This window comes from Salvelinus namaycush, chromosome 9, assembly GCF_016432855.1.
Source record: "Salvelinus namaycush isolate Seneca chromosome 9, SaNama_1.0, whole genome shotgun sequence".
Taxonomy (NCBI): Eukaryota; Metazoa; Chordata; class Actinopteri; order Salmoniformes; family Salmonidae; genus Salvelinus; species Salvelinus namaycush.
Genome location: NC_052315.1, coordinates 13,314,395 through 13,341,067, shown reverse-complemented (window position 1 = coordinate 13,341,067; position 26,673 = coordinate 13,314,395). Strand labels below are relative to the sequence as shown.

The following is a 26,673-nucleotide window of genomic DNA, read 5'->3' as shown; positions in this document are numbered from 1 at the left end:
TGGGACTAGTGGGCTACAATTTGATTTAATTAAAACTGCGCAATTCACAGTTCAAGATGAGCCTTTCCAATCGCTTTCCAATTGACGATATAGGCCTATCAAACCTGAACTGCACCAGGCCTACTGCTGGTATCAAGTTGCGTTTGATCATTGTCCCCATTGTCTATTTGATGATATTAATTTAGTGTGAAACGCTAGATTCCCAAATCGATACCAGGCACTGACCATTGTCCCCAAAAGGTTATTCCAAGAACACCATAGGTGGGGTTAATCGAGGTTAATTGGTGGGGGTTCTTGCAGGAACCTAACTGCCCAACTGAAACATTTGGTTTTGAATTTGAAAGGACAGCAGGGTAGTTAAAAAATGTACCCCAAAAGGTTATTCGAGGATCAAATAAAAGGGGTTCCTTGAATAATAATTTAAAATAGTTTTTCGAATAATTTATAGGGGTTCTCCCACGTTTCAATTTGAAGAACCCCTAAAGGATACTCGATTAACATTTTATTTTTTAGAGTGTAGGCCTGCAGCAGGCAATACACACGTCTCACATTCTTCACCTTATTGGAATGCATGGAAAGACGCCATGGGGAGCTCACTGCAGTTTTTCGAACATACGGTAATTCGTATATTAGGGCTAAGTGCTGTTGACTAGCCTATTGGCATGTCACCTGTCTCCTCGGTGGACCCCCCTTGTCCAGTAAATTAAGTAGGACAGCTCACAGACACGATATAGTTAGCCTTGACACTTTCCCCGGTTTAAGATGGTAATTGTGAGCGGCGCATACTAAGACAGAATGAAATACATTGGTCTAATGGAATGCTTTGAATGGAACGGGTGGAGGCGGCTAGAGGATATGGATGGAGGAGGGTAGGGAACATGCATGGTCTCATTTTGGCTGTAGCCTATAGGCTATCTAGCATAGTGGCCCGATGTGTCACTCGCATGACTTTGAGTAGGCCTACTCCAGTTAATAGCCAAGAAAGCCATAACCAAAAGCAATCTGTTATAGCATTTGGGTAATAAGCTATATTGCTGCTATGTAAAGGTTTTAGAACTTGCTCATTCTGATTCTACCATATGGTAGCCTATTTTGCATCCTCGTGGAGAATAATTTACTATACTGTCATAATAATGTGAACGGTATGTTGCGGTTCCACAGGGGGCGCCATTGCAACCATTAATACAAAACCATTTAAGAACTACAATTGCCAGAATGCATTGTAGCATACACATGGTGCGCTGCAGCTTTTGACACACTCGCGGGAATTTCATGTAATCAATGCTTTTGTTTCTACATTTGAAACAACCTACAATAAGTCAATACGTGTGTTTCATTCAACTTAACAGTTATGGCTGAATGTCCAGCAAGTATTGTATTGCGAAGTGAAGGAGTCGAGGTAAGGGTTTTATAGCATAGCTAGCAAGCCATCTCCCTTCACCAAGATGATGATGATGAGGCTAGCTAACGTTAGCCACTGATAAAGTTGACAGCTAGCCGTGCTACCGTCAACTGCTAGCTAGCTAGGTAATTTCTTATTAAATTAGCATTAATTTGGTTTCTGTTTTGATGTAGAATAAAGGGTATGTGGTTACTGACAACTCGGCACTGGTAAAGGCCTATAACGAAGCCCTTCAAACATTTCGGGTAAAGTTTGACAAGTATACTAGTGGGCCCTTCAAACATTTCGGGTAAAGTTTGACAAGTATACTAGTGGGTGGATAAGCTTTTCCCCCTTGTGAATCGATGGTGGTTGGAATGGCTTGAAACCCGAAACAATACATGAATATCAACCTAATGACTCTCATTCGTTTCATTCATCTTTCAGAGCTCAAACATCGAAAAAGAGAGTGGGGAGAAGCTTCTCCCCAATCTACAGAAACTGTTTGAGTCAGAACTGTCCGAATCTTGTGTGCCAAGTCTGGAAAAAGTTGACCCAAGGGCAAACTCAAAGGTAGTCAGTAGATGGAACACAAATGTTTTTGGTGTGTGTAGGCTTGAAGCTTCTCATGATCTTTGGTCTCTGATTCTCTTAATGCTCTGTGGTCAGAGGGCCCCTTCTAAGTCACGAGATATACCCCTTGTGAATTGATGATGGGGACGTTGGTGGGCATGTGTTAAAACCGAAAACAAATAGGCCTAGTGTGAATGTCTCCATATTCATCAGTAGAACAATGATCCAATAAGAAATCCTGAATCATTTCCTTTGTCTTTGTTTCATCCTTTAGAGCTGTAATGATGAAAAAGAAACTGTCGGAATCATAACTGTTAGGCTATATGGAAGAATAATATTTGTGGCATGTGGTTAGAGGATGGTCCCTTCCATGTGATGAAATTGACCCCTTATGAACCAAAAACAATTAACATGAATGTCTTAATCAGAAGAACAATTTTCCAATACTGAATCCTGAATAATCTCCTTTCATCTTTATCTTTCAGAGGGATGAAAAGGAGAGCGATGAGAAGCTTGCAGACAATCCACAGAAACTCTCTGAATCTTGTGTGCCAAGTAAGGGACAATTTGACCCAAAGGCAAACTTAAAGGTAATCAGTTAGTCTATAGATGGAAGACTGACATTTTTGTGGTGTATAAAGCTTGAATCTTTTTCTTAATGCACTTTCTATCTGTGATTCTTTGAGCAGTGGGAGATAGGGTCCCACTGCAAGGCTGTGTGGTCACAGGATGGGCGGGTTTATCCTGCCACCCTGGTCTGGTTGGAGGGGGAGCGCTGCAAGGTGAAGTTTGACAACTATGGAAATGAGGAAGAGATGGACCTGAGCGCCATGCTACCTGAAGCTGCTGACCAGCCCCGGAAGGAGAAACGGGTGAGCCATAGGCAATGGTGTTGCACGGTATACCGAAACTAGAACATGATAAACAGTTTGGTACTAGAATTTTTATTACTTTCGGTACTTCTGTCAAATGTGTGTCACCTGGTCTACTGATTGAGAGAGGATCAGATCCGTTCCCTTATAGCGCGAGAGCACCGTGCCTGCTCCACTTACTCATGGCTAGCTCTAGCCTGACATGAGGAACCACTTATGCTGCACAAAAGTTAACACATTTGAATAATAAAACATGGCATGTAGACATTTTGAAACCACTAATTACTGTTCCCAAAACGATGTTCATTACAGACTAGAACACTACAGTGCAAGAAGATACCGGTAGCATCCAGCTTTGTAGGCTACCTTTCCTTGCTAGCTTACAACTGAAGCCAACATCAATTCACTACCCTAGTCCCTTGTTTGGGATAATATGCAAACCACAATGCAAAATATTGCTGATTGTCACCAAAAACTGTATTCATTCACTTTGTCTCTCCCAGTCAAGATCATCTTTGCCCTACCCTCAAACAGACTTTGTGTATGAATGACATCATGGGTCTTAAAGAGACAGTGCACACTTTTAGAAAATAAGTGATTGCTTCTTCTATGCAAATGTTGTTGATCAGTACAATAAAAAAAGTCCCAAATGGAAGGTAAACAGATTATATTTCATCTGTAGCCTCATAAAATCAGCCAAAACAAGATTGATAACTCAATTCATGCACACACTCATTGATTATGCATTCACCTGTATTGTGAATAGGCCTAGGCTACATCTTCATTTACCTAGTATAACAACTACCATTATGTAGTTAGATGAGTAAAAAAAAGTTAAATTGATTAATGGATACATTCCAAAGTAAAAAAACAAATAGGCCTAGCATGAATGTCTCCATGTTTTAATCAGAAGAACAATGGTCCAATAACAAATCCTGAATTATTTCCTTTGTCGTTGTTTCATTCTTTAGAGCTGTAATGATGAAAAAGAGAGGGATGAGAAGCTTGGAGACAACCCACCGAAACTGAATCAAAACTGTTAGGCTATTTGGAAGAATAAGATTTGTGGGATATGGTCCCTTCCATGTCAAGAAATGTACCCCTTGTGAATTGATGATGGGAGAGATGTCCTCAAACCAAAAACAAATAACATGAATGTCTTAATCCGAAGAACAATTTTCCAACATTGAATCCTGAGTAATTTTCTTTGTTTCATCTTTATCTTTCAGAGCGATGAAAAGGAGAGCGATGAGAAGCTTGCAGACAATCCACAGAAACTGATGGAATCGAAACTCTCAGAAACTGATGTGCCAAATAAGGGACCGGTTGACCCAAAGGCAAACTCAAAAGTAATCAGTTAGGTTTTTCAGGAGACAGATTTTTGGGATGTGGTCAGCGGGTGGCCCCTTCCAAGTCATGTGATTCACCCTTGTGAATTGATGAAGGGAGGAATATCTTAAAACCAAAACGGGCATGAATGTCATCAGAAGAACACTTCGTTTTACGACAGTATGCAACTAATAAATACACCATTGGTAAAAGAGTCATGATAGCACTGTTGAAAACTTGATTTCTTTTGGTTCTGTTTCTCAAGCTTGCTTTCATTACTACCTGGTCTATTAAATGTATTTTCCCGTATGGTGTGTATGTATGTCATTGTGTACCAGGTGTGGATGCTGGGTTCCCGGTGCCGTGCTGTGTACTCAGAGGATGGCCTGGTCTACCCAGCGGTGCTGGTGTGGATGAGAGGCGAACGCTGCCGGGTGAAGTTTGAAGGCTACGGGAACGAGGAGGAGCTGGAGCTGAGCACCCTGCTATCGCCAGATGACCTGGGACGACACTGTGGAAGAGCTACTGCCAAGGTGCAACAAGGGGTCAAACTTCACTTGAACCCTCATTTATGTGGCCTTTATGACAGATGCCAGACGGTTCAAGTAAAGTTTGATGGTAAGATGTTTCAAACTTTAAAGATGCAGTATGCAGAAATCATTCCGCCATTTATAGTGTAGCGAATCATTGTACCATCTAAACCATCCTGAAATATATTTTCCAATAACCAAAAATAAAGTATTTTCAGCCGTTTGAAGCTGGCGTACAAAAACGAAAGTAAAATACGCAACAACAAAAAAAACATAAGAAGGAAGCATTGAATTAGTGGATATAGAACAGATCTACGGCTTCTTAGAATTGCTTTCAATGAGAATGACATCTATGAAACACATTTCTATGTACATTTGGTCGGGTTGCCCGAAAACTTCCAAATTGAAGCACTGCGTGGGTCAGCCCAGTAAGGCAAGTTTCTCACTCCTAGGCTGTGGAAGGGTTCAGGTCCATTAGTAACAACAGCGCAGACTGGAAGAAGGATAGAGAGTGGAGGACACCTCAACAAGAGGGACGAGAGGAGCCTTCCTCACCTCGGCCACCTGAGTTTCCTCCAGTGAGTCTGGGTACTATTCCCTCTTTCAGGACGTCTGGAATACATTGTTGACACATGGTTATGCTTTACTGATGTCTGATGTTTACAGATAAGGACGTTTGCATTGAAATATGTCAGACTTGTCCACTATGGTATGTCCCAAACTACACATTGTGATATTTGTATGTTTCTCTCTGTGTTGTTTCAGGGAAAAGGCTATAACCTTGGCAATGAGCAGGGGGATAAGAAGAAGCCAAGTAGTCGGAGTCAGGAACCAAATGGCCGGAGTCAGGAACCAAATGATCACCCGTTTCCTTTTTTTCCTCCAGTGCCACCGCCCAATGGGTCTTTGGTGAGGATGTGTGTGTGTTTCTTACCTACATGTCTATCTTCAACCTGTGTGAGACTGGCTACCTCAAGCCTGTACATCCAGCAAGAGTAATATTATTTCATGTCTGTGATATGTTGTGGGTGTAATAAATAAGAGATCTTCACAGTTTGTATTTGAGTATTTTTAATGCTGGTGTAATAATGGTATATTCTCCTCCAGGACTTCCTGTCACTCCTGCCTCCTCCTCCACCTCCACCGTGTGTATGGCCCCCCCGAGCAGGGCTGGTGGATGCTGGCGATGGGCTAGACTCGTCCGTTACAGACTTATCCAGCATGCTGCTGTCCTGGTACCTGTGTGGCTACCACACTGGCTGCTACATGGTTAGCAAGAGCCTCTTCCATTTGTTCCGATTGACGGAAACACTGCCATGTTCATAGGTTCTATTGCTGCGTTCAAAACAATTTGGAAATCTCTGACTTCAGAGGAACTATGAAAAATGAAATAAATAAACGAGCTCCGACTGGGGAAAAATCGATTTTAACGGTGGGAACTTGGGCCTCTTTCTAGAGCTCCGACCTGAATATCACTGACGTCGTGATTTGACCTCATATTTTTCCAGTTGTTTTGAATGCGGCAACTGTCAATGTCAATACTCCCCATTTTAACATTTCAGAGTCTCATATGGGATATGACGTCCACCTTAAGATCTCCTTAAATCTCCTTTTATCAGATCATGATTTAATTACTACTAAAGGAAACTGATTTCGTAATGATATATGGAACGGTACTTTTTGGTACTTAGGCAATGCAGCAGACAGCGGCAAGTCGCAAGAGGGCTCATAAAGAGAAACGAGCAGAGGAATAAGGTAAAGTGATCTTTCATGTGGTTTCAATTCCAACTCACTGTAACTCAACTGCTTTATCAAAGGATAATTGTAATATTTTAATTGGAGAAGGCGGGATAGCACTAACGTATATCGATCTATAGCAATTGATTATAACTGTAGGTCTATTTGGAACTTACAGAAGTAAAGGCCTACATTTTGCAGTCACTGAAGATTGTAGACTGAATAAATGTCCTATGATGATATATATATTAGTACCTACGATACAAGCCTGAGGATTCTACAGGTAGGCTATGTACTATTAAGTGCTCATAACTCTGTCTTCCTGCCTTTTCCCCTTCAGGTTGGTTTAAGACCCTAGAATGGGGAAGAAGATGAAAAGAGCTGTTCTCTTGAAACAGGATGAGTTCCAAAGACCGAATGTTCTTGTACTACACAGAGGTAGTCCAGTTGGGGCTCTGTGTCTGATGCATTGCAGTTGTCAGGTTTTTTTCTTACTGAAGATGGGTGTCGTGACCAGAAGATGATTGTGGATAGGGGTATGGTGTTAGGGGTACGGTGACCCTAGCTCATCAAGATGTTAACTCAGCACTTCCAAGAGGCTTTTTGGAAGGATATTTTTACTTTGACGTTTTTGGCACTTTATTATTTATTTTTTTACTGTTGGAAAAAGCTTTCCCAATGTTTGTTTTTTTGGGGGGGAAATAAAATAATGGGACAGCTAGTTTATGGTCAAGTGGGAAAAAATGGAATGAATTGTTAATCCTGCTTTTTTTTTTTTTTTAATGTCAGTTCATTTTGGGAGTTTATTTTATTACTGTAAATTTCAAATATGTTTGGATTCTTTTTTTAATTTTCTTTTTCAAGAGAACATTTATTCAACCAAATCGCATGCCTTGGCATTTCTTTTGCATTTCTTATACATGTTTTATGTAGATAAAATGTAATGGTTGAAAATGATTGCAAATGTAATATCGGACTGTAGGTTTTTGGATGTCTCAAACCACCCCCGCATGGTTTCATCTCACCTTTAACCCTGAGCTTCACCACATGGTTTTCTTCAGCACATAAGAACTATAGTGTCAATATTAGACCAAATAATTAAACCATGTTTCTCGGAAATGTCTATTGAGTAGGGAGTAGTAAAATGTTTATATTTTATAACACACAAAGGTTTAGCATGCAGTTTTTCAGTTGCATCAAGTATATATGTGCAGCCTAAATGCAGAAAATGTGGTTAAAATGATTTGAATCTGAAATCACACAAACCCTCACCAGTCACCATAAAATTTATATTTTGTATTGTCTATCTCTGTGGATGACGCAGTGTTCTGGGTATGACACTGGGTCAATTGGAACAAACCTTGGGTCAAGGATAAGGTTATGCGCACAAGAGGAGATGGGAAGCAGACCTGGTTTGACGTAGATGGTCAAAAGATCAGATGACACATAGGACCCTCAAAATAGCAGTGATTTAGAATCTCTATTGGGAATTTGAATACTGAAGTTAAGATACAGGCAGATTTTTGTAAAGGGTCCTTAGCAGTAAAGCTGTGAGATTTCTATGGATTTGGTCTAGGATGCACAATAGCTGCTAATATAGCCAACAACTCAAAATGTGCTGTTGTGATTTTCACAGCCTATGTGTTCTTAATAAAGAACATTGAAGCCTCCTTAATCCTTATTTTGGGGCTTCAACTCAAACTATTTCTTCATTCCCTGGAGGGAATACTTTTTGGGAAATGCCATTTTGCCAGACAAAATGCCAGAGTTTAGTTCGTTATGTTCCCCTTTAAAAATAGCAAAAGTATAAGCACGTGTACAGGCTATTTGAACACATTTGCCCGAATATGTTACATGTCAAATAATTCGATAATTTCAGTGTTATGAATATTGCAGCAGATGATGTCAAAGCAACGTATAAAACCTTGGTCCAGGTTGTCTGCCAGCCAGAATACTAGCCTAGACCTACTGATTCGGTCTGCTTTGCTATCAACTTCCAATCAGGTTCCGCGCGTTTCAGCACCATGGTCGGCAGCCTGCTCCTCCTCCTCTGCGCTACCTGCTCGGTGTTGGTGGTGCTGGCCAGCTCCCACGACTTTCTTGAAACACGCTCCCCTGAAGACTCCATCAAGACACAAGAAGAACAAGAATTGGTGAGATAAAAACATACTCGTTATTCGCAAAAAAATTACATAATTTTAAGGGTTTTATATAGGCCTACCAATAGGGTTCTAAAAGGTACATTGTTCAATAACTTGGATGGATGGTTTTGAGGTATATCAATTCACACAGCATGCGCACATTGATTGCTCAAATGGACGCTAATACACACCTCATAATGGTGAAACTTAGATTGGCGATATGTTTATAGTCTACCATTGCAGACAGAGAATAGATATGAACATGTCAAAATTAACATGTTTCTTCTACTCTATAGTTTGAAGCTTTACAAGAGGTTCTTGAAAAACTACAGAGTAAGCAGATGCCGGCCTATGAGAAGAAGTTGGGTTGGGTTCCCATGGTAAGGAATCGTTTTAGGATTGACTTAATTGAAATGGAATTATTTTGTAGAAACTTGGTAAGACATATGCCTGAACATGGACATTTTTATATTTTGCGTGACCATTATTCTGTGTCTGTTATTTTATAGTAGACTCCAGTCGGCCTACCTACAGTACAAATAAATGTAGGCTGTATGTTCTCTGTGTTGACAGTGTGATGCTGATGCGGGTCAGCAATGTGCAGTTCGCAAAGGTGCAAGAATTGGGAAGTTGTGCGAGTGTCCACGGGGAACATCTTGCAACTTCTCCATCCTCAAATGCTTTTAGGGAATCGAGGACGACAGCTACCATCGGGATGACTCAATGTTGTATGAGGACAAATAGTGTATTCTCAAATCTTGCTGTTTTAGATATGTAAATGTGTAAGAATGGAATAAACATAACTTTTTTGAAGACTTCTGAAGACTTCCTGCTCTAACGGATTTTTTTGTAGGGAGTAATGCAACAATGATATGTCACATCTCTGCATTGAAATTGGAGACATGAGAAGTAACTGGCTCCACAGGGCGCAACAGATTGTCATTGGAGAAAAGGAAACCACCTGAGTAACAACTGATAATAATGAATATGAATATTGCAACAGATGATCTCAAAGCGAAGTATTATATCTTGTTCCAGGTTGTCAATAATAATGAATAATAATATTAATTATAATATATAACAGCGTATTATCCTATAATAATTAGGTTACCATAATAATCGTAATAGGCCTTAATATGAGATTTTTGGCAAACTATTTGAGACTTTATTTTCGATTTATGTCTAGAGAATATACTTGAATATGAGTTTATTTACTGTAGTTACTGTACCTTTATCCCTGACCACAGGGATCCGATTGGTCTGGAAAGTGTCAATCTACAGAGTTTCCGCCCTATACATAAAGTAGGGGCGTCTCTCTGTATGGCCTTATTTGCCAAACTTTTCAACATGGCGACACAACAAACTGAAGAGGTGGAAGCAATGGAAAATGTGAACCGAACTTTGCATCCTGGCTTCAGCAACGACAAGTATTCTCTGCTTGTCATTGTCGGTGAACATAGTCGGACTGGACTTGTGGACTACGTGGTTGCAGAGATAGAGAGAGGTAATGTGGCCCATTTTATGTCTATCGAATTATGAATTAGCGCCTGCCAGCGTTTTCTTCTGTCCTGACTTGGCTCGAGCTATAGCTCGGTTAACACAGGTGACTTTGTCTAGGCGCATATTGTACTGTAGTACTCAACCTTTAAGTATACGTCGTCAACAAATGGTTCTAACTAATTGCAAATCAACGCACAAATCGGCGAATTGGTAATTGGCATTGAAATATCACACTAGTCTCGTGAATGTATGCAATATTTCCACGTCCAAGCAGGGGCGTCATGCATCCCCAAAATCTGAGGGGGCACAAAGTGTGAGGGTGGTTGGGTTGGGGGTCGGGGTAAGTCTGAAGGGGAGGCTATGCCCCCTGTCTGAAAGTTTGGAAAAATGCAAAATTCTCCAACACCTGAAATGTTTTTTCCCTGCAATCTACAGCCATAATCCATGAGCCATGAGGTGTGGAAACACTTTGTTGCTTTTATGGATTTTGTCTTATTGCTTTTTGTGCTTTGTTACTCTGTCTGCATGCTATGTCTTGTTTGTCCTATGTTACTCTGCGTGTGCTCACTGCTAATTGATTGTCTGTATTGTAATTGTTTTTAATAACCTGCCCAGGGACTGCGGTTGAAAATTACCGGCACTTTTACTAAAACGTTGATTAACTTCTTATGGCTGCATCCCGCTAACGGGATCGATATGACAACAGCCAGTGAAAGTGCAGGGCGCCAAATTCAAACAAATCTCATAATTAAAATTCCTCAAACATACATGTGTTTTATATCATTTTAAAGGTAATCTTGTTGTTAATCCCACCAAAATGTCCGATTTCAAATAGGCTTTTCAGCAAAAGCACCACAAACGATTGTTAGGTCACCACCAAACCACAATAAGCACAGGCATTTTTCCAGCGAAATATAGCAGTCACAAAAAGCAGAAATAGAGAAAATGAATCACTAACCTTTGATTATCTTCATCAGATGACACTCATAGGACTTCATGTTACACAATACATGCATGTTTTGTTTGATAAAGTTCATATTTATATAAAATAAAATCTGAGTATTGGCGTGTTACATTCACTAGTTCCAAAAACATCAAGTGATTTTGCATAGCCACATCGTTTCAACAGAAATACTCATTATAAATGTAGATGATAATACAAGTTATACACATGGAATTATAGATATACCTCTCCTTAATGCAACCGCTGTGTCAGATTTCAAAAAAACTTTACGGAAAAAGCAAACCATGCAATAATCTGAGACGGCGCTCAGAACAATAGCCAAATTAGCCGCCATGTTGGAGTCAACAGAAACCAGAAAATACATGATAAATGCTTCCTTACCTTTGATGAACTTCATCAGAATGCAGTCCTAGGAATCCCATGTCCACAATAAATGCTTGATTTGTTCGATAATGTCCGTTATTTATGTCCAATTAGCTACTTTGGTTAGCGCGTTTGGTAAACAATTCCAAAGTCACAAAGCGCGTCCACTATAACGTGACGAAATGTCCAAAAGTTCCATAACAGTCAGTAGAAACATGTCAAACGATGTACTGAATCAATCTTTAGAATGTTGTTAACATACATCTTGAATAACGTTCCAACCGGAGAATTAGATTGACTTCAGTTGAGCGATGGAACTGGAACTGAGCTGCTTATCACGTGAATGCGCATGGTCAGCTCGTGGCAGTGGTGACTAATTCCTGTCTCCTTCGGCCCCCCTTCACATTAGTCATCAGACAAAGTTCTATTGACTGTTGACATCTAGTGGAAGCCGTAGGAAGTGAAAACTCATCAATATCTTGCTGTAATTTCAATGAGAGCTTGGTTGAAAATCTGCCACCTCAGAAAAAATCCAAACAGGAAGTGGAACTTCTCAGGTTTTTGCCTGCCATATGAGTTCTGTTATACTCACAGACATAATTCAAACAGTTTTAGAAACTTCAGAGTGTTTTCTATCCAATACTAATAATATGCAAATATTTGCAACTATGACTGAGGAGCAGGCCGTTTACTCTGGGCACCTCTGTGCACCTTTCATCCAAGCTACTCAATACTGTCCCTGCAGCCATAAGAAGTTAATGTGCACTGTAACTGTAAAAAATAAAATAAACTCAATCATAATGCTTAATTCTATGTCAAAAAGGTATATTTTCCTGCAACTCTAAGCATTCCTCTTGACCGGTCTGTATCCTTTTGACAGGTGTTGCTTTTTTTAAAACAAACTAAATATGCTTCTCTGTGTGTCTGCTAAAATCTGGGTAAGATATTGAAAGGAATGTGAGCCTTAGGGTGCGTTCTTAAATTGTTTTACTATTAAATTGTTGCCAGCAGCACAGTTAGTCACCAACGCTCCAGATAACGAAACAGCCTAACCTGCTCTGCTCTGCTAGGGTAAGTAAAATGGTCAGAGTGAGGTGTTCTCTCATTTGTTTCTGGAAATAGCTAGCAAGCTAGCCAACTTTAGCCATTTAACTTGGGTGCTTGACTGTCGTTGTGAGATTAGAACACTCAGATCAAACCTACTTCTCGGCCAGATCGTCCAGTGTGCGCTCTGAGAGCGTAACACTCTAAATTTACGAACAGACAATCCAACAACACTCCGAATTTACGAATGCCCAGAGTGCACTCTGAGCACACAATGGCACTCCAGAGTGAATTTATGAACCCATCCTTATTCGGTATTTTCTTATTATATTATTGCTTGCTTTTCTAAAGTCTACTAACTTTGCCGGAAGGCATGCCAGCTAAGATAGTTAGACAAGCTAGCTACTTTAACTTGATTGATAGCTTGAAATTGCTTCTTGGTAGCTAGGTTGAGGTTAGAAGGTTGGGAACCTATCTGGGCTAGGTAAAGCCAACTTCATAAAATTGCTAGGTGGCTTGTAGTGTTACAGATATATATCTTTTTAAACGGGACAAATCTGAGGGGGCACTTGCCCCCTATGGGCGTGACACCTCTGTGACCAAGTACATAGTCAAATATGATGCCACATGGAACCCTGTTTTCAGCAGACAGAAAATGGAAAGATGAGGGAGATGGACGCCAGTAAGGGATAACAACAAAGATTTTGGATCTACTAGTAGATGGTTAGCAGTGGGCCCCTGCATGGTGTGTTAGTGTAAGATCACAAAACAAAATTGACTTAACACCATGGTATAGCTGAATGAATCATATTAACGATATGTAAATATTAGGCTATTAGCATACACATCTAGCTAGTTATGCTGAGCTCATCGTCTTGTACAGACTAGCCTTACCAGCCACACTGCAGATCACTCTTTTATCACATGGCAACAAGCCCACCGAAGAGAGGAGGATACAGATGTTGAGCCCTATCTAAGAAGACTAACAGCTTTTGCCTCAGTTTCTAAGGACATTGCGAAATGGTGTGATGTTTGTTAATTAGACTTAACATATTGAGCAGGGGAAAATACTTTTTAGATTACATTAGTCTAGGTTTTACCATTGCCCAGTGTTTAACTAGACTTAACATATTGAGCAGGGGAAAATACTTTTTAGATTACATTAGTATAGGTTTTATCATTGCCCAGTGTTTAACTAGACTTAACATATTGAGCAGGGGAAAATACTTTTTAGATTACATTAGCCTAGGTTTTACCATTGCCCAGTGTTTAACTAGACTTAACATATTGAGCAGGGGAAAATACTTTTTAGATTACATTAGTCTAGGTTTTACCATTGCCCAGTGTTTATCTTGCTTGTACGTTGTATCTTCCTCATCCCTTTAAGACAACTTGTTTTAGAGAGAGGTTTATCTTGGCTTGCATCCATAAGATGCACTGTGTTTTTAATGACGCCTGTCTGGTTCAAAGATGCCACTGTGCTGGACTTCTGGAGGGTTCTCACTGGGAAGAACTCCACTGTGCACTGACTGCTTCAGGGTCAACACATCATTGTAAAGGTTTTGCTTTTCGAGACCACTCAAGACCTCAGGGTCCTCTGGTCTAACACAAAATCATCAGGGTCATCGTCAGGTGAATGCACCAAGCAGCACAGAAAGGGAGTGCTTTTTTTCTCGAGCTTCCAAGTGTTTTTTTGTTTTTTTATTCTCCAAAGGGTGTCTTCTTGCTGTTTGTTTTAGTTTAGTTACGAACATGCAACCCTTACACGGAACCAAAACCGTCTGCGCGCGTGCGCTATCGTGCATAAATACATTTTGTCCCCCCACACCAAACGCGATCACGGCACGCAGGTTAAAATATCAAAACAAACTCTGAACCAATTATATTAATTTGGGGACAGGTCGAAAAGCATAGCACTTGCTAGCTAATATGTCCTATTTAGCTAGCTTTCTGTTGCTAGCTAATTTGTCCTGGGATATAAACATTGAGTTGTTATTTTACCTGAAATGCACAAGGTCCTCTACTCCGCCAACGGTCAACCGAATCGTTTCTAGTCATCTCTCTTCCTTCCAGGCTTTTTCTTCTCTTGACTTTTTATATTGCGATTGGCAACTTTCATAAATTAGGTGCATTACCGCCACTGACCTCGTTTCTTTCATTCACCCACGTGGGTATAACCAATGAGGAGATGGCACATGGGTACCTGCTTCTATAAACCAATGACATAGGAGAAGCAGGACTTGCAGCGCGATCTGCGTCAGAAATGGAACTGATTTCTATTTTAGCCCTTGACAACGCAGACGCTCGTTGGTGGTGCGAGCAGTGTGGATGCAATAATTGAAAAACATAGATTTCTGAATTTTAATTTGTAACGCGAGCGGTCAACCTGTTAGCATCTGTCATAGTGTTGCATTATTAGCTCTGACTAGTAGAGACAGTTTGTAGTAAGCTTTAACCACTCCAATGCTAGCTTGTATCACTAACACAGCTTGTTTGCCTCTTGCTTGTAGTTTAGGATTTTTTCCGCTCATGCTTCAGTGAATAGCAGGAAATTATATTCCCAAATAATGTCAACATCCTGATTTGTGTGTCACCCCTGTGTAGCGTTAGAGTTAACGGAAGCATATGAGATTTCCATCGCATTGGGCTACTTGGAAAATAAGTAACAAATCAAATGGTGATTTGATTTCCATGCTTTTTGCGTAGGCTTTAAGACTCTGCTGCTACATTTAGCATGTTCTCGTTCTAATAGTTTCCCCATGCTCACCAACATTACTTGATTCCCATCAATTCATGCAAGTTGGTGACTTGTGTACCATTTACAGGAATTGACTACAAATGTCAATGAATAGTTTTGTGCTATAATTGTCTTGTCGTTCCGTGTGATGGAATGGTGAAGTCTCTCGGACTCCCAGCTCTGGGCTTGTAGAAGCCAGAAGGCCTGAGAGCCCATCCCACACTGCAGAGCATAAATAATGCAGCCCATTTACTTCAGCTTGGATTCACCAGAGTGCCAGTGAGTGGAAGTGTCTTCTTCGGCAGGATGTACATGTTGTTTCCTCCGCCACACCTTTAGTGTTGGGCTATTCAGAGTTACTTATCACCGTCCAGACAGACTCCATCAACCCTACAGTCCAGAGGTGAGAAAGCGCTACCCAGAATACCCTGCATTGCTTGCTAGGAGTGTGTGGTCCTTAAATGCAGGCGTTAGGTAAGTTGGCAGTCACATTCAATGTTGTCAGCCATTTGTGACTAGTTTCAGGAAACTAGGTGTACGTCCCGGGTCACTACTTTACAGGAGAGACACTTTTATTATATCAAAATGCATTTTTTGGCAGAAATGCCTTCTGGAACATGTGAACTTTAATGTGCCTTAATAACAGACCTGTATGCCATCTACAAATATGAATACAATTGTTAAATTACGAGCCTAGTTGGTTTAGCCACAGAAAAAGGCAGCAACCTTCCAGCTAGCCATGATTGGCTGAGAGAATTTTTGGGCTGGACATGCTGAGAGATCATTTTCATTTCAAGTTAAAGGGTACTGTTAGCTAGCTAGCCAGACAGCTAACGTTACATGTATGATCTTATTATTTGTATCTCGGAGCCATTTGCTTTGCTAGTTTTAGCCTAATGTTAGCTAGCTAACGTTAAACCTGGTTGGTTAGCTACCTGCAGATTCATGCAGGGTAGTAACGTCATGAGCTGGGATTATGGTTAATTGTTTAGCTAGCTAGCAACACATCTTCACAAAAGACTCCACTATGCAAGTATCCATTTCAATAGAATGTCACTGTGACAACTGTTGATAGCCAGAGCGAATTTACCAGCTAAGTCTATCTACTCCGATTTCAGACCACTCTCGTCTGTGTGCCAGAGCACAGAATAACTGACGAATTCCCGAAAGCTCAACACCCGTTGAATATGGCCAATGTCTGTCAGTAAACGTTGGCAAAAAAAGCATAAATTGTTGCCAGCAGCACAGTTGCAGTCAGCAACACTCTGGATAACATAAAAACAGCTTAACCAACTCTGCTAGGGTGAGTAAAATGGTCTGAGCTGTTCTCTCATTTGTCTGGAAGTAGTTAGCAAGCTAGCCAACATTAGCATGTTAGCTTGGGTGCTTGACTGTTGTTGTTAGGACAGAACTCTCAGATCAACCCTTAAAGAGATGGGTGGGGCTAAAGCTTAAGAGGATGTGAACAATGCTGAATTGGTGTAGACAAAGAGCTCTCTAGTAGCTACCAAAACATTCAAAGCCATTTTCTCAAAAGTGAGGTTACAAGTTGATCAACTTTCAAAGCAGAATTCTTTCCCATTGTTCTTCAAATGCAGTGTATGATATACAATTTTGTAGCTCTGTGTCTCTGCTTTTATCCAATGTAAAAAAAAAAACACAAATTCAAATTTTGCTTCATAAGACCGAATCAAGATGGTCGGTCACATATCTGGTTCAGCTTGGGCTGGCGTAGGGTATTGGGGTCAATGCAGCTGTGTGTGTGATTGTCCAAACGCTAGACTTAGGCTGCGACTTGTTGAGCTTGTACCCCCATAAGGAGACTGGGTGTGTAAAGTTCAGTCCTTTTGAATGTTTGTTCATGGTAACGGCTGAAGTGAGTTTTAGCAGTCAGTCATTTACAGTGCCTTCAGAAAGTATTCACACCCCTTGCCTTTTTCATATTTTGTTGTTACAGCCTGCATTTAAAATGGATTAAAGCACACCAAACGATTATGTTAGGTATGAGCCAAGTCACAGAAAAAGACAGCCATTTTTCCAGCTAAAGAGAGCAGTAACAAAAAGCAGAAATAGAGATACAATTAATCACTAACCTTTGATAATCTTCATCAGATGACACTCATAGGACTTCATGTTACACAATACATGTATTTCTTGTTCGGTAAAGTTCATATTTATACCCAAAAATCTGAGTTTAGGCAAGACGCTACTGTATAACTTGGCAAAAAGCCAGAGAAAATGCAGAGCGCCAAATTAAAATTAATTACTATGAAAATTACTATAAAATCAAACTTTCATTAAATCACACATGAAAGATACCAAATTAAAGCTACACTGGTTGTGAATCCAGCCAACATGTCAGAATTCAAATAGGCTTTTCAGCGAAAGCATACGATGCTATTATCTGAGCATAGCACCATAGTAAACAAAAGAGAGAAAACAATTCAACCCTGCAGGCGCGACACAAAACGCAGAAATAAAAATATAATTCATGCCTTACCTTTGACGAGCTTCTGTTGTTGGCACTCCAATATGTCCCATAAACATCACAAATGGTCCTTTTTGTTCGATTAATTCCGTCGATATACATCCAAAATGTCCATTTATTTGGCGCATTTGATCCAGAAAAACACTGGTTCCAACTTGCTCAAACGTGAAGACAAAATATCTCAAAGGTTACCTGTAAACTTTGCCAAAAAATGTCAAACTACTTATGTAATACAACTTTAGGTATTTTTTAACGTTAATAATCAATAAAATTGAAGACGGGATGATCTGTGTTCAATACAGGATTAAAACGATATGTAGCATGCCTTCTGTTTGATTGAAGCGCATGTCCAGGACACCTGGAGTGCCTCGACTTCAAGATGGCCGTATTTCTTCATTACACAAAGGAATAACCTCAACCTATTTCTCACGACTGTTGACATCTAGTGGAAGCCGTAGGAACGGCAAGCAATTCGCTTAGAAATCTGGTTTCCCAATAAACTCATTGAAAAGAGTGACCTAAAAAAAAAAAAAAAATCTGAATGGTTTGTCCTCGGTGTTTCGCCTGCTAAATAAGTTCTGTTATACTCACAGACATCATTCAAACAGTTTTAGAAACTTCAGTGTTTTCTATCCAAATCTACTAATAATATGCATATCTTATCTCCTGTGGATGAGTAACTGGCAGTTGAATTTGGGTATGCTTTTCATCCAAACGTGAAAATGCTGCCCCCTACCCTAGAGAAGTTAAGTGTAAAAACGTGCTTAAGTCAGATAAGTTGCATGGACTCACTCTATGTCTATGTGCAATACTAGTGTTTTAATATGATTTTTGAATGACTACCACATATCTGTACCCCATACATACACAATCATCTGTAAGGTCTCTCTGTCAAGCAGTGAATTTCAAGCACAGATTGATGCACAAATACCAGGGAGGTTTTCCAATTGTTCGTGAAGAAGGGAACCTATTGGTAGATGATAAAAAATAAAAAAAACACGACATTGAATATCCCTTTCAGCATGGTGCGGTTATTAATTACACTTTTGGATGGTGTGTCAATACACCCAGTCACTAAAAACATATAGGCACCCTTCATAACTAATTTGCCGGAAAGGAAGGAAACTGTTAAGGGATTTCACCATGAGGGCAATGGTGATTTTAAAACAGTTAAACTTTAATGACTGTGATGGGAGAACTGAGTATGAATCAACAACATTGTACTTACTTCACAATACTAACCTAAATTACAGAGTGAAAAGGAAGCCTGTACAGAATGCAAATGTTCCAAAACCTGCATCTTGTTTGCACAAAAGTAATACTGCAAAAAATTTGTCCAAGAAATACAATTTTTGTCCTGAAAACAAAGTGTTATGTTTGGGGTATATCCAACACATCACTGAGTACCACTCTTCATATTTTCAAGCATGGTGGTGGCTGTGTCATGTTACTGGTATGCTTGTCATCTGCAAGGGCTCGGGACTTTTGTTTTTTAGGATAAGAAGAAACAAAATATAGCTAAGCACAGGCAAAATCCTAGAGAAACTTGGTTCAATCTACTTTCCAACAGACACTGGGAGACGAATTCACAAGCCAAATATAAACTCAGCAAAAAAAGAAATGGCCTCTCAATGTCAACTGCATTTATTTTCAGCAAACTTTAACATGTGTAAATATTTGTATGAACATAAGATTCAACAACTGAGACAAACGGAACAAGTTTCATAGACATGTGACTAACAGAAATGGAATGATGTGTCCCTGAACAAGGGGGGGAGGGGTCAAAAGTAACAGTCAGTATCTGGTGTGGCCATCAGCTGCATTATGTACTGCAGTGCATCTCCTCATGGACTGCACCAGATTTGTCAGTTCTTACTGTGAGATGTTACCCCACTCTTCCACCAAGGCACCTGCAAGTTGACGGACATTTCTGGCGGAATGGCCCTAGCCCTCACCCTCCGATCCAATAGGTCCCAGACGTGCTCAATTGGATTAAGATCCGGGCTCTTCGCTGGCCATGGCAGAACACTGACATTCCTGTCTTGCAGGAAATCCCGCACAGAACGAGCAGTATGGCTGGTGGCATTGTCATGCTGGAGGGTCATGTCAGGATTAGAGGTCGACCGATTAATCGGAATGGCTGGTAATGTTTAAAAAAAAATTTTTTTTTTACTACACCTTTATTTAACTAGGCAAGTCTATTAAGAACACATTCTTATTTTTAATGACGGCCTAGGAACGGTGGGATAACTGCCTTGTTCAGGGGCAGAACAACAGATTTTTACCTTGTCAGCTCAGGGATTCAATCTTGCAACCTTACGGTTAACTAGTCCAACGCTCTAACCACCTGCCTCACGAGGAGCCCGCCTGTTACGCGAATGCAGTAAGAAGCCAAGGTAAGTTGCTAGCTAGTATTAAACTTAACTTATAAAAAACAATCAATCATAATCACTAGTTATAACTACACATGGTTGATGATATTACTAGTTTATCTAGCGTGTCCTGCGTTGCATATAATCGATGCAGTGAGCATTCGTGAAAAAGGACTGCCGTTGCTCCAACGTGTACCTAACCATAAACATCAATGCCTTTCTTAAAATCAATACACAGAAGTATATATTTTTAAACCTGCATATTTAGCTAAAAGAAACCCAGGTTAGCAGGCAATATTAACCAGGTGAAATTGTCACTTCTCTTGCGTTCATTGCACGCAGAGTCAGGGTATATGCAACAGTTTGGGCCGCCTGGCTCATTGCAAACTAATTTGCCAGAATTTTACATAATTATGACATAACATTGAAGGTTGTGCAATGTAACAGGAATATTTAGACTTACGGATGCTACCCGTTAGACTGAAAGAATAAACGTTTTGTTTTCGAGATGATAGTTTCCGGATTCAACCATATTAATGACCTAATACTAAGTATTTCGACCGATTATGATTTTTCAACGCCGATACCGATTATTGGAGGACCAAAAAAAAGCAGAGACCGATTAATCGGCCTATTATTATTATAATATTTTTTTTATTGTAATAATGACAATTACAACAATACTGAATGAACACTTATTTTAACTTAATATAATACATCAATAAAATCAATTTAGCCTCAAATAAATAATGAAACATGTTCAATTTGGTTTAAATAATGCAAAAACAAAGTGTTGGAGAAGAAAGTAAAAGTGCAATATGTGCCATGTAAGAAAGCTAACGTTTAAGTTCGTTGCTCAGAACATGAGAACATATGAAAGCTGGTGGTTCCTTTTAACATGAGTTTTCAATATTCCCATGTAAGAAGTTTTAGGTTGTAGTTATTATAGGAATTATAGGACTATTTCTCTATACGATTTGTATTTCATATACCTTTGACTATTGGATGTTCTTGCAGGCATTTTAGTATTGCCAGCCTAATCTCGGGAGTTGAAGTCATAGACAGCGCTGTGCTTCAAGCATTGTGAAAAGCTGCTGGCAAACGCAGTAAAGTGCTGTTTGAATGAATGCTTACGAGCCTGCTGCTGTCTACCACCGCTCAGTCAGACTGCTCTATCAAATCATAGACTTAGTTAAAATATAATAAAGACACAGAAATACAAGCCTTTGGTCATTTATATGGTCAAATCCGGAAACTCATTTCGAAAACAAAACGTTTATTCTTTCAGTGAAATGCGGAACCGTTCTGTATTTTATCGAACGGGTGGCAACCCTAAGTCTAAATATTGCTGTTACATTGCACAACCTTCAATGTTATGTCGTAATTATGTAAAATTCTGGCAAATTAATTACGATCTTTGTTAGGAAGAAATGGTCTTCACACAGTTCGCAACGAGCCAGGCGGCCCAAACTGCTGCATATACCCTGACTCTGCTTGCACAGAACGTAAGAGAAGTTAATATTGCATGCTAACATGCATTTCTTTTAACTAAATATGCAGGTTTAAAAATATATATACTTCTGTGTATTGATTTTAAGAAAGGCATTGATGTTTATGGTTAGGTACATTTGTGCAACGATTGTGCTTTTTTTGCGAATGCGCTTTTGTTAATCATCACCCGTTTGGCAAAATTGAAGTAGGCTGTGATTTGATGATAAATTAACATGCACCGCATTGATTATATGCAACAAAGGACAAGCTAGTTAACCTAGTAATATCACCAACCATGTGTAGTTAACCTCTCTGGTACAAGTGGGACGCTAGCGTCCCACCTAAACAACAGCCAGTGAAATTGCAGGGCGCCAAATTCAAAACAACAGAAATCTCATAATTAAAATTCCTCAAACATATAAGTATTTTACAGCATTTTAAGGATAAACTTGTTGTTAATCCCACCACAGTGTCCAATTTCAAAAAGGCTTTACGACGAAAGCACACCATCTGATTATGTTAGGTCAGTACCTAGTCACAGAAAAACACAGCCATTTTTCCAGCCAAAGAGAGGAGTCACAAAAAGCAGAAAGAGAGAAAATGAATCACTAACCTTTGACCTTCATCAGATGACACTCATAGGACTTCATGTTACACAATACATGTATGTTTTGTTTCGATAAAGTTAATATTTATATCCAAAAATCGTAGTTTGCATTGGCGCGTTATGTTCAGTAATGTTTTGCCTCCAAAACATCCGGTGATTTTGCAGAGAGCCACATCAATTTACAGATATATTCATAATAAACATTGATAAAAGATACAAGTGTTATACATTGAACTTTAGATAAACTTCTCCTTAATGCAACCGCTGTTACAGATTTCAAAAAAACTTTACGGAAAAAGCACACCATGCAATAATCTGAGTACGGCGCTCAGACACAAAAACAAGCCATACAGGTACCCGCCATGTTGTGGAGTCAACAGTAGTCAGAAATAGCATTATAAATATTCACTTACCTTTGATCTTCATCAGAATGCACTCCCAGGAATCCCAGTTCCACAATAAATGTTTGTTTTGTTCGATAAAATCCATAATTTATGTCCAAATAGCTCCTTTTTGTTCGCACGTTTAGTACACAAATCCAAACTCAGGAGGCGCAGGTAAGTCCAGGCAAAAGTTCAGATGAAAAGTCATATTACAGTTCGTAGAAACATGTCAAACGAAGTATAGAATCAATCTTTAGGATGTTTTTATCATAAATCTTCAATAATGTTTCAACCGGAGAATTCCTTTGTCTGTAGAAACGGAACGCAGCTAACTCTCACGGGAGCGTGCGAGACTGAGCTCGTGGCACTCTGCCAGACCCCTGACTCAAACAGCTCTCATTCCCCCCTCCTTCACAGTAGAAGCATCAAACAAGGTTCTAAAGACTGTTGACATCTAGTGGAAGCCTTAGGAAGTGCAATATGACCCCATCGACACTGTATATTTGATAGGCAATGACTTGAAAAACTACAAACCTCAGATTTCACACTTGGTACTCAGGTTTTTGCCTGCCATATGAGTTATGTTATACTCACAGACATCTTTCAAACAGTTTTAGAAACTTCAGTGTTTTCTATCCAAATCTACTAATTATATGCATATCTTAGCTTCTGGGCCTGAGTAGCAGGCAGTTTACTCCGGGCACCTTATTCATCCAAGCTACTCAATACTGCCCCCAGCCATAAGAAGTTAAAGATAAACTTCTCGTTAATCCAGCCACAGTTTCTGATTTCAAAAAGGCTTTACGGCGAAAGCACACCTTGCGATTATGTTAGGTCAGCACCTAGTCACAGAAAACCATACAACCATTTTCCAGCCAAGGAGAGGGCTCACAAAAGTCAGAAATAACGATTAAATTAATCACTAACCTTTGATGATCTTCTTCAGATGGCACTCATAGGACTTCATGTTACACAATACATGTATGTTTTGTTCGATAATGTCCCTCTTTATGACCAAAAACCTCCTTTTTGTTTGCGCGTTTTGTCCAGTAATACTAATATACAAGTCCAGACAAAGTAAAAAAATAGTACAATAAAAGTTAGTAGAACATGCCAAACGATGTTTAAAATCAATCCTCCGGTAGTTTTTGTCATAAATAATCAATATTTCAACCGGACAAAAGCTTTGTCAATAGGAACGGAGAAACAAGAAAGGCGCGTTCCCGATCAGGCGCATGGCTGATGAATGGAAATTTCCACTGGCCACTGATTGAAAGTGCTGTATCTCCCTCATTTTTCAGAGTAAAAGCCTGAAACAATGCCAAAAGACTGGCCACATGTAGAGGAAGCCACTAAATAATAGTACTTCCCGGTTGGATTTTCCTCCGGTTTTCGCCTGCCATATGAGTTCTGTTATACTCAGACATTATTTTAACAGTTTCGGAAACTTTAGAGTTTTCTATCCAAATCTACTAATTATATGCATATCCTGAGTAGCAGGCAGTTTAATTTGGGCATGCTTTTCATCCAAAATTCAGAATGCTGCCCCCTACCCTAGTGAAGTTAACTAGTGATTATGTAAAGTTAGATTTTTTAAAAATAAGTTTAATGATAGTTAGCAACTTACCTTGGCTCCTTGCAGCCACAGGTCCTTTTGATGCTGCACTCGCGTAACAGGTGGTCAGCCTACCACGCAGTCTCCTCGTGGATTGCAATGTAATCGGCGTCCAAAAATGCCGATTACCAATTGTTATGAAAACTTGAAATCGGTCCTAATTCATCGGCCATGCCGATTAATCGGTCAACCTCTATTCCAGGGTCTACTTTGCGGTTTAGCATTCATGACTCTTTCTACGACAGTTGAATCTGATACCGCCCTCCCACTGTCAAAGTTAATTATATCATTAACATATGTAATGCTTAAGCCCTCAAAAGGCCAATCCCTTTACTGCAGTGCCCGTTCTTGGCAGTAGCCCTCTTGTCATGTAGGGCTCGTCATATGGATTGTATGAATGCTATGCCCTCACATTTTAGTTTTACGCTGCACTAGTGTACCACATTTACCATGATGACAGTCACGCTTACATTTGTCAAGCTGTAGAGGTCCACATTTACACTAACCTACAGTTGAAGTCTGAAGTTTACATACACCTTAGCCAAATACATTTAAACAGTTTTTCACAATTCCTGACATTTAATCCTAGTAAGAATACCCTGTTTTAGGTCAGTTAGGATCACAGCTTTATTTTAAGAATGTGAAATGTCAGAATATTAGTAGAGAGGAGATTTATTTCAGCTTTTATTTCTTTCATCACATTCCCAGTGGGTCAGAAGTTTACATACACTCAATTAGTATTTGGTAGCATTGCCTTTAAATTGTTTTACTTGGGTCAAACATTTCGGGTAGCCCTTCCACAAGCTTCCCACAATAAGTTGGGGGAATTTTGGCCCATTCCTCCTGACAGAGCTGGTGTAACGGAGTCAGGTTTGTAGGCCTCCTTGCTCGCACACCCTTTTTCTGTTCTGCCCACAAATGTTCTATGGGATTGAGGTCAGGGCTTTGTGATGGTCACTCCAATACCTTGACTTTGTTGTCCTTAAGCCATTTTCCCACAACTTTGGAAGTATGCTTGGGGTCATTGTCCATTTGGAAGACCCATTTGCAACCAAGCTTTAACTTCCTGACTGATGTCTTGAGATGTTGCTTCAATATATCCACATCATTTTCCACCCTCGTGATGCCATCTATTTTGTGAAGTGCACCAGTTCCTCCTGCAGCAAAACACCCCCACAACATGATGCTGCCACCCCTGTGCTTCACGGTTGGGATGGTGTTCTTCGGCTTGCAAGCATCCCCCTTTTTCCTCCAAACATAAATGGTCATTATGGCCAACAGTTCTATTTTTGATTCATCAGACCAGAGGACATTTCTCCAAAAAGTACGATCTTTGTCCCCATGTGCAGTTGCAAACCGTAGTCTGGCTTTTTTATGGTTTTGGAGCAGTGGCTTCTTCCTTGCTGAGTGGCCTTTCAGGTTATGTCGATATAGGACTCGTTTTACTGTGGATATACAGTGGGGAGAACAAGTATTTGATACACTGCCGATTTTGCAGGTTTTCCTACTTACAAAGCATGTAGAGGTCTGTAATTTTTATTATAGGTACACTTCAACTGTGAGAGACGGAATCTAAAACAAAAATCCAGAAAATCACATTGTATGATTTTTAAGTAATTAATTAGCATTTTATTGCATGACATAAGTATTAAGACATAAGTTCATCTCTAGGAGACAGAACTCGTCTCCTTCCTGAGCGGTATGAAGGCTGCGTGGTCCCATGGTGTTTATACCTGCGTACTATTGTTTGTACAGATGAACGTGGCACCTTCAGGCGTTTGGAAATTGCTCCCAAGGATGAACCAGACTTGTGGAGGTGTACAATTTTTTTTCTGACGTCTTGGCTGATTTCCCCATGATGTCAAGAAAAGAGGCACTGAGTTTGAAGGTAGGCCTTGAAATACATCCATAGGTACACCTCCAATTGACTCAAATGATGTCAATTAGCCTATCAGAAGCTTCTAAAGCCATGACATAATTTTCTGGAATTTTCCAAGCTGTTTAAAGGTACAGTCAACTTAGTGTATGTAAACTTCTGACCAACGGGAATTGTGATACAGTGAATTATATGTGAAATAATCTGTCTGTAAACAATTGTTGGATAAATTCATGCATGTCATGCACAAAGTAGATGTCCTAACCGACTTGCCAAAACTATAGTTTGTTATCAAGAAATTTGTGGAGTGGTTGAAAAACGAGTTTAAGACTCCAACCTAAATGTATGTAAACTTCCGATTTCAACTCTATATAGCCTGTAGCTTATTGGAGATTAAACATATCAATTCTATTTTATCAAATTGTCATACTCTTAGTTCACTGATATTTTTTGTATTGTTTCTTTTTGTACATTATGGCATTTTATTGTAACTCTTGTTTGTCACTGATGCTAGTAATATGAGGCTTCTGTTCACATAGCATGTTGACATTACAGAAAGTACCTCCAACAGTGACAGATCCATAATGGAACCTGTCAATTATTTACTGTGAGTTACTTATTAACTGAAAATTGATTTATTTCATTATGAGTACACAAGTAGCATTGTCTA

General features: G+C 39.7%; 3 protein-coding genes across 3 annotated transcripts in view; all 3 read left to right on the top strand.

Moving 5' to 3' along the window:
- Window positions 1-1,279: 1,279 nt before the first annotated feature.
- Window positions 1,280-7,183, top strand: LOC120053375 (survival motor neuron protein 1-like). The gene is made up of 11 exons (XM_039000500.1): window positions 1,280-1,399; window positions 1,829-1,954; window positions 2,440-2,544; window positions 2,644-2,826; window positions 4,056-4,175; window positions 4,494-4,688; window positions 5,138-5,263; window positions 5,451-5,594; window positions 5,793-5,954; window positions 6,377-6,440; window positions 6,763-7,183. The coding sequence occupies exons 1-10, from the start codon at window positions 1,352-1,354 to the stop codon at window positions 6,437-6,439; spliced, it is 1,272 nt and encodes a 423-aa protein (XP_038856428.1). The 5' UTR covers window positions 1,280-1,351; the 3' UTR covers window position 6,440; window positions 6,763-7,183.
- Window positions 7,184-7,313: 130 nt separating this feature from the next.
- cart1 (cocaine- and amphetamine-regulated transcript 1) lies at window positions 7,314-9,266 on the top strand. Its single transcript, XM_039000499.1, has 3 exons — window positions 7,314-8,575; window positions 8,860-8,943; window positions 9,137-9,266. Exons 1-3 carry the CDS (start codon window positions 8,447-8,449, stop codon window positions 9,248-9,250), a joined length of 327 nt encoding a protein of 108 aa, XP_038856427.1. The 5' UTR covers window positions 7,314-8,446; the 3' UTR covers window positions 9,251-9,266.
- A 641-nt stretch (window positions 9,267-9,907) lies between these two features.
- Window positions 9,908-26,673, top strand: part of LOC120053693 (microtubule-associated protein 1B-like) — a 44,421-nt gene continuing 27,655 nt past the window's right edge. Inside the window, exon 1 of the mRNA XM_039000882.1 lies at window positions 9,908-10,067. Within this exon, the coding sequence (XP_038856810.1) occupies window positions 9,911-10,067 (157 nt within the window). The 5' untranslated portion in view covers window positions 9,908-9,910. The remainder of the gene's footprint in view (window positions 10,068-26,673) is intronic.

Bases quoted from the DNA above. Each gene is read 5' to 3' on its own strand.
- LOC120053375 (XM_039000500.1), top strand. From the start codon at position 1,352: ATGGCTGAATGTCCAGCAAGTATTGTATTGCGAAGTGAAGGAGTCGAG. The intron at 1,400-1,828 runs GTAAGGGTTTTA...TTCATCTTTCAG, and splicing joins TGCGAAGTGAAGGAGTCGAG to AGCTCAAACATCGAAAAAGA. The intron at 5,955-6,376 runs GTTAGCAAGAGC...TTTGGTACTTAG, and splicing joins ACCACACTGGCTGCTACATG to GCAATGCAGCAGACAGCGGC.
- cart1 (XM_039000499.1), top strand. From the start codon at position 8,447: ATGGTCGGCAGCCTGCTCCTCCTCCTCTGCGCTACCTGCTCGGTGTTG. The intron at 8,576-8,859 runs GTGAGATAAAAA...TCTACTCTATAG, and splicing joins CACAAGAAGAACAAGAATTG to TTTGAAGCTTTACAAGAGGT. The intron at 8,944-9,136 runs GTAAGGAATCGT...CTGTGTTGACAG, and splicing joins AGTTGGGTTGGGTTCCCATG to TGTGATGCTGATGCGGGTCA.